The sequence below is a fragment of the Manduca sexta genome, chromosome 23, assembly GCF_014839805.1.
Source record: "Manduca sexta isolate Smith_Timp_Sample1 chromosome 23, JHU_Msex_v1.0, whole genome shotgun sequence".
In the NCBI taxonomy this organism is placed as follows: domain Eukaryota; kingdom Metazoa; phylum Arthropoda; class Insecta; order Lepidoptera; family Sphingidae; genus Manduca; species Manduca sexta.
The window spans coordinates 16,822,764-16,831,367 of record NC_051137.1 but is presented as its reverse complement, the minus strand read 5'-3'; the positions used below and the strand labels follow the sequence as shown (position 1 = coordinate 16,831,367).

The 8,604-nt window shown below is 29.5% G+C and overlaps 2 protein-coding genes across 2 annotated transcripts; one reads left to right on the top strand and one right to left on the bottom strand.

The window, feature by feature from the left end:
• Positions 1-580: 580 nt before the first annotated feature.
• On the top strand, positions 581-4,936 carry LOC119190276 (cysteine desulfurase, mitochondrial-like). Its single transcript, XM_037441757.1, is given in 13 exon segments — positions 581-596; positions 1,574-1,623; positions 1,625-1,651; positions 1,857-1,865; positions 1,867-1,909; positions 1,912-1,952; positions 1,954-2,103; positions 2,223-2,252; positions 2,255-2,390; positions 2,904-3,188; positions 3,563-3,736; positions 3,925-4,057; positions 4,174-4,936. Coding segments are annotated over 13 exon segments (1,248 nt in total). The 3' UTR covers positions 4,328-4,936.
• A 378-nt stretch (positions 4,937-5,314) lies between these two features.
• On the bottom strand, positions 5,315-6,730 carry LOC119190304 (ras-related protein Rab-30-like). The gene is given in 4 exon segments (XM_037441939.1): positions 5,315-5,509; positions 5,512-5,666; positions 5,747-5,991; positions 6,446-6,730. Coding segments are annotated over 4 exon segments (621 nt in total). The 5' UTR covers positions 6,626-6,730; the 3' UTR covers positions 5,315-5,468.
• Between the last annotated feature and the right edge of the window lie 1,874 nt (positions 6,731-8,604).

Here is an 8,604-nt window from a genome sequence, read left to right as displayed (position 1 = left end):
GAAAAAGCTGTTTTTGTCCAATTTTTGTATACAAGACAATTGTTTGTTATTTTGGACGAAAAATATTTACAATATTGTTAAAAATACTTTATTCTATCTATACAAATATAATATTGATGAAAATCATTTAACATAATTAAGGAATTTAAAAATAACTCAATGGTTCCTTTTAGCAAAACTATTTCTGTGTGGATTGATCTCTTGTTACTTTTTGTATCTTGGAATAATTGTATAATAATTATATATATTGTCATATTTATTTAATTTATTTTTCTGTTAAATATTTTTTTTTTTATTTCCACATACAACTATTTTACAGGTAATAACCAATACAATAGCGTTGTACAATAGTTATGTAAAATAAAAATTTTATATTAAAATGTTTTTTGTGGAATATCAAAATTATTACTTAATCTAAATATTATTCTACTTCAAAATCAGACTGACCCGAAAAACCTTCCAGATCGTCTTCTATATTTGCATTTCCGTCAAGCTTGACGTAAAAATCATGTGAGTCTTATGGGATGGTTCTTTGTAAAACAAAACAATTTCGTAGATTTTTTAGATTTTCCGGGTTACCATGGGGCTTAGATCTTGTTAGTTTATTGAACAACTAGTGTTATGTGGGTTGGTAAACTTGTGTTGAAAAACGGTTTGTTCAGTAAAAATTGTCATATCATTTTGATCTTTACAGAGAGTGATAGAAGGTACATTTTGAAAGTTTCCCTCTACATACTTAACTCGATTTTGGCACATGTGTGTATTGGTTCCTGTTTGCATAAGTAGGTCCAATTGTTACTTATAAATCAGTTTCAGTTTGTTTGTTTATATTATGATTTGTTATATTTATATTATGGTAGATCCTAACCCCTTTCGTATTTGATCTTTTTGGGGCTTGTTTGTCTCCTAATTCTTCGATGTCGATACAAAATTTTCGGTACTATTATATCTCTCTTTTATCATTTCAATTCAATTTTTAAATTGTGGCTCTTTTTCATTGATATTTAGTCACGCTGACAAGTGACAAATGACAACCAATGACAACTATCAACTGACAGATGACGATTGACAGCCCACTTCGGCAAAAGGCCTCTTTCAATCTTCGACAAGTGGTGGAATTAAAAGCAATCTGAAAAATAAATACAATAATTAACAATGTTTCGTTTCACAAAAAATACTATACCTTTACTTTCAAAAACATTGATAAAATGGACATCACAAGCTCAAGACAAGCGCGTATTAATATTATTCCAAGGACCCCGACTGTTTTCCGATGCGGGTAAACATGAATCTTTATCGTATTCTGTGTGGATATTTCGACCTTATTATTAACATTGTTTGTATTAACTTTTCACTATCAGAAACTAACAAATTACATTCCTTATCATGTTGTAATTTAAAACTCATTAAAGTAATTAATAAATATAAAAAACGTGACAATAAAACTTGCGTCATCTTATGGTCTCTCAGAAATTAGAATCTCGATTGTGAATTGGTGATGGATTCTTAATTTATAATATTTAATTAATAATTTCACTATTTTTACATATATAAAGTTGTTCTTCTATTACAGTTGATGATAAGTACTCGCTGAAGCATGAAGAAATTGGCAGGCCACTCTATTTTTGATGTACAAGCTACGTCACCAATGGTAATGTTTTATAAATCATATATTACACAATGCCTTATATATTAACAAATTAATCTACATCCCAGAAAATATTGTCAAGAGGAAATCCATCAAGAGATAACACATTGCTATTTCCCTGTGTGATATTTTTCTGATATTATTATCTGGCACAGTTTGTGTATCCAATTTGCTAAGTTCTCTCAATAATATAATTTATTTACTTCAGGATCCAAGGGGTACTTGATGCTATGCTACCATACTTGGTCAGTAACCCACATTCGAAACACATGCCTATGGATGGGAAAGTGAGGCAGCTGTTGAAAAAAGCCAGGGAACAAGTTGCCCACTTGATTGGAGCTGACCCTAAAGAAATTATATTCACTTCTGGTGCTACAGAATCTAATAACATATCAGTCAAAGGAGTAGCTCGTTTTTATGGACCTAGGAAAAAGCATGTAGTCACCACACAAATTGTAAGATATTATAATTCTATCAATATTGTCACTATCAATATAACTGAAAATTTCAATAAATAATAAGACTCAACAAGTAATATTGGCTAACTATTTATATTTTAAATTATATCTTACAGGAACACAAATGTGTGCTTGATTCATGTCGTGTGCTTTGGAAGGAGAAGGATATAAAATCACATATCTACCTGTCCAGCAAAATGGAATAATTAGATTGGAAGACCTAGAAAAGGCTCTCACTCCTGAAACAAGTCTTGTGTCCATAATGACTGTCAACAATGAGATAGGTAAGGTAACATAATATGCCTTGAATCAAAATTGTAATACAGTTATGTTGTAATGGATTCATTTTTGTTTTAATTGCTTTAAAATGACGAGTCAAACTTGCTGTTTCACAGATGTTAAGTGATATGACTGCCCATAAACAAAAGAAACATCATTCAACACCTTGAATTACAAAGTATTGTTTGGTATTCCAATGCGCTTGCCATACCGAGATGTGAGATGTTAAGTCTTATAATGTCCATTAGTTACACTGGCTACAATGTTCTTCAAACCGAATATAACAATGACTACACATTGCTGCTTGGCGGCAGATATAGGCATTACAGTGGTAGCTACCCAGGCAGACTTTCACATATGAGAGACCTACCGCCAATGAGTGACACATCTATAAGTGTTAAATGATGTAATTTTCAAAATTATTATTATTATTATTATATACATCAGGCAGGCAGTTGAAACTATTGTGAAATATATTAAGGTATTTGTTTAATGGATGTAATATCTAATTTTTGTAGGTGTAAGACAGCCAATTGAAGAAATTGGTAAAATTTGCAAGAGCAAAAAAGTATTTTTCCACACTGATGCAGCACAAGCACTTGGCAAAATACCTTTGGATGTAAATAAAATGAATATAGACTTAATGTCTATTTCTGGACATAAAATTTATGGACCAAAGGGTGTTGGAGCTTTATACATTAGGCGCCGACCCAGAGTGCGAGTTGAACCAATACAAAGTGGAGGTGGTCAAGAGAGGGGCATGAGAAGTGGAACAGTGCCGACTCCCCTAGTTGTAGGACTGGGTAACTTGTTAAATTGTCTATTTAATGTTAATATCAAATTTTATAAAACACTACTCATATATTAAAGGGAAAGGAAAACTTTTGTATATAAGGTAGAAGTAAAGATTTAAACCACTGAAAGAATTTTGATAAAATTTGGCTCACATATAGACTGTGATTAAACTATAGGAATACCTTTTATTTTGGAAAAGTGTAAATAACAACAAAGTGACTCTAAATTATTGATAAAAAAATGTAAAGTCCAATTATTTATCTTAAAGTCTTTGACGGCTATCACCATACTTATAAGTGATTATCATAGTTTGAAAATTATCTAGTATCTTAACTATTAGAAAGCAAAGATTTATGAAGTGTTGCCATTTCTATTGTTCCAGGAGCTGCTTGTGAATTAGCAGAGCGTGAAATGGCGTATGATCATGCTTGGATGCAGAAACTATCTCAACGATTTTTAGATAAAATATATTCAAAGCTAACACATGTAATAAGAAATGGCGATGCAACACAAACTTATCCTGGATGTATTAATCTTTCATTCGCATATGTCGAAGGTATGTATATAGTACATAATAGTGCTTTTAAATTGACTTTACATTGCATTTATTTTAGAAAGTAAATCTGCAGATTATTTATTTCAATTTAGAATAGGTTAATTAGTCTAGTGCATTGTAAGTCAAATAAAAAAATGGCTTCTAATAGGTTCAATTATTCATTAAATTGCACTTATTATTTTATACAGGTGAATCACTTCTTATGGCACTAAAAGATATTGCATTATCAAGTGGATCAGCTTGCACCTCTGCATCACTTGAGCCATCCTATGTATTAAGAGCCATTGGTGCAGATGAAGATTTGGCACACAGTTCAATAAGGTAAACATTGCAATATATGCTAAATTACACTTGTGTAAATATTAATTAAATGTAAATTCACAAGAAGTAAAACTAATTACATACCAGAAGCAGGTTAAAAGTTTGTGCTATTTCAGGTTTGGTTTAGGAAGATTTACGACAGTCGATGAAGTGGATTATACAGCTGAAAAGACAATTAGACATGTGGAGCGACTTAGAGAAATGAGCCCACTTTGGGAAATGGTTCAAGAAGGCATAGACATCAAAACAATCCAATGGTCTCAACACTAAGTACATCAATAAAATGGTCTAAATGTAGCGACCAACGAAATCCATTCGTAGATTTTAGAACTTCGTGATATTGTTACATAATAATATTGTAAGAGAGATCTGTTGTTATTTATTTTAAAAGATTTGGAAAAATATGTTATATGACATAATTAGCAGCTTCATGTCAAATCATTATTAAAAAAAGATTGTGTGATTAAACATCATTGAACCTTACTGAACATGAAAAATTTATGCCAGTTTTTGTTAGTAGCAATAACACAGAAGCATTAAGCTTGCTCCATTTAATTTACAACTTTTATATGGCATTCCATAGAAAGAAAGCTTATATATCACTTTGAAGCTGTCACAGTTCTATTATACATGTAACAGATACAATACTACTCTTAAATTTTGTTTTGCAATTTAATAATTATTATTGCTTCATTACAATATTGAGAATATATTCAATGTTGACCACTAGCTTATTAGTAAGTATGTATTACAGTAATGCAATTGTCATAGACTTTACTGTGTGATATTAAATATTTTATGGTTTTGATATTGTAAATTCTTATTTAAAAATGATTGTAAAATACAAGAATTACACAAATGAAACACTCATTGAGTATGGTTTATTTTTTAATTTTTATAACAATTTACGATTGGCTTGTGTAAAAATTTGGAATGCAATTGCAAACATTAGATACTATAAGGTAACACATACACACAAGTGAATTAATTGTAATTTACTTTTACATTCCAGTGACAACACACTAAAATATGTGTATCATTGATACAAGATACACACATTTATTATTTCACATAAAAAATTATTTAGTCAAATACTCCTAAAACATTTTTAAAATTATCAAATCAAATTAAAGCTTTATTTGTCAGTGTTGTAAACTTAAAACTAGTTTCAGAATAACTTAATACAGGTATATGAAATAGATGATGCATTAAATAATAATTTGTGATAATATTTAAATGTCAGATAAAATATTTTAGGCCATTGCATAAATTTTATTTGTTTTAAAATTATCATTGTTTTATGAATTCTGATAATGTCACCGCACATTGCCGACTAAACCTGGAAAACAGCAAAAATAACCAAAAACATGCAATCAGTGAAGCTTTGATGCAAATTGTAGGTACTTTTAAGTCAACAATTACATGCTGGCTCTTCGGGCTGATCCGGGTTGATATCTTGAAACTATTATGATCCAATGTCTGTAACTCAATTCTTGATCTATTTGACTCCACAAGCTGCAAGGCTATGTCAGCAAACATTTCTTCAACACCTTTGCCAGTCTTACATGATGTTTTGTATGTACTACTGATGAGATTGTGACATTGCTCACTACAAAATTAGAAAATAATTTGAATTACATTATTTGGCATCATTTATTATTTCAAGAATAAAAAAGCAAAAGTAGGTACCAGAATGTCTCAATATCAGCATCTGTCACTTGAGGTGATGAGCCCTCCAAATCTGATTTATTACCACATAAAAATATTTTTGCATTTTCTGCATATGTGACAATATCAAGTAAATGCTGACTAAGAACATGAAATGATGATGCATTGTCCAGAGAAAATACTAAAATTGCTGCTTCAGCAAATTTGTAATAACTTGATGTAACAGATGCAATTCTTTCCATGCCTCCAGTATCCCATAACTGTAACTAAAAGAATAAAATAATATTATGGTAAAGATATTAGGTATATACTTAATATAATAAAATAAAGTGTTAACTTAAAATATTATTTGGCTACATTTTTAAAGTCGATAACATCATAATAATGCATCACTAATATTTAATTATTATTATGACAATTATCTAAGTAATTTTAATTTTGCTTTTCATTTTTATGAGTAACGCAATGAAGAAATTAACTGGTGAAGTTAATTTCTTCATTGCGTTGACCGACTGGTAAATAAAAAAATGTTAAACTAATTACATTAAATTGCACAATTCTTTTAAATTTAATGAGAATTAGAATTCTCATTAAATGACACTCGAGCTAATACTTTTCTTTTGCCTAATATGGTAAAACCAAACTACCAGGTAGGTACTGCTTTATTACGATTTATATAAATACTAAATAGTTCTTTCTAATGTTATAATTAATAATAACCTTGACGTCTTTATCTGCGACTTGGTATAACTTTTCGAAGTGATCTAGTCCCAATGTCGACCTTCTATCAGAGTTTGGGACAAATGTATTATTAATAAACCTCCGAAACAACGAGCTTTTTCCAACACCATATTCGCCACACAATATTACTTTGAGCACTGGTGTCTTTACAATAGCCATTAGTTATGTTATTCCGGTAGTTAAATTAAATTACTTGAGGAAATACGAACAAACACGCAGTTTTTCACATTAGTATGTATTGACAGTGTGGCCAATAAAATAAATAATACAGAGTAAGTTATATACTAAAATAATTAACGAAGGAAACCTGAAACGTGGTGAAAATACTTGATGTTTGGAATTCATAACATTATGAAAAATTCTAAGATATGTAGATAACAATAGATTTTCATTGGGTTTCCATATAATCGGTTCTCCTTTAGGCAACTCGATAACTTTGAACGCTTTGATGCGTGGTCGAAAAACCGATACCGAATGGCAAATACGCAAGCATTTAAACAAACTTTGCACAAATACGCAAATACCCGTGCTACCCGTTCAAACAAGTGTTTAAATATTTATACTGTGTGTGGCGCCGGCATTACAGCAATTTATGAAGGTTCAACCATAGAGTAAATAATATACTACGCGAAAAAAGAGTTGGCAACACTGGTTGATTGTCTTGTCATCAAAGAGAATTATAATATATATGGAAATAGAGAGCCTACTCGTTGGGTTTTTGTGCCAATCGACATTACGGCTGCTTCATACTTGTGAGGTAGAGGGCGTTCGCGATTTTCGTTGCGTTTCACGATTCAGGTTTATTGTGTTTTATTATTTTGCAAACGGTTTTAAAAGTGCAGAAGACGGCAATCCAAGTATTAAAATACTTAGAAGCAGATCTGTATTTGCTATGCCGTCGTAGTATAATATTTCTGACATCTTATTTACAGTGTACTTTTATCATTATTAATACATAATAATTCGATAGTAATAAGATCTAAGAATAAGATCGTTAATCAGACAAACATCATATTGAAAATATTATTTTTATTTTATTTTTGCTATAACATTTTGTGTACAAAATGCTTATAGTAAGTACTAATGATATTCACATTCCATATTAGATTTACAAAGTATTACACCTCTATTAAGCTATGTAAGCGCTGATAATTTGATCTTAGTTATTAATTATATTCAATGGAAAAATAAACGATACTACTTTAAAATAAACTGTAATACACTGTAAAATTCCGAAATACTAAATAATAAAATATACTTAAAATTATTTTATGTCTAAAAATACATACTGTGACGAATAATAATAAACATTGATATTTATAATATGCTAAAACATTCTCAATTGTCAAACTATATTTTTATCACAATTGATTTAACTTTATAAAAAATATATGAATTCTTTTGTATTTCGATAATCATTTTAATGTATCATCAAATAAATATCAAGTATCAATGTTCAAATAAAAGAGAATTTATAATTTTTTATAAAAATTGCCTAATAATATACGATTCAATATAGAAATACATAAAAATTTACAAATCTAGAACAGCAATTAACTCTGAAACATACTAGCTAGCCATATTATTTATCTTTGTCTTCATCAAAAAGGAAATTCGGATTCTAGCATTATCTTTCTACACAAACAAGTGAAACTAATATTAACAAGAACAAACTTATTCTAAGCCAAACAAAATTATTTCACAAATAAGTCACGCTACTTTTAAAAATTGAAAATGTTCACTGGAAAAGAAATTAACATCAAGTTTACAATGATCATTATACTTATCCATAGAAAAAGGAACTATAAAGATTAGCATTCATTAAAATATACTTTCTTCGTCGTGCGAAGGTTGTTTTACTTATGATAATAATATACAAAATATTTTATGTAGATATTAAACAGATTAATTTAACAATTTGTTAAATAAGAAAGATTAAATAATTATAATAAGAACTGATTTAAAACAGGTCTATGAAACCGGGTAGTAATCAACAGCGAAATGCGAATGCGATACAAATTGCCAATACATATTAGATATATACCATAACAGTGGGTATATGATCTAAATAGAGTATGTACTAAAAAAGGAGAGATTCGAACAATTAACGCGATAAAAGCAAAATAATTTCGCACTTG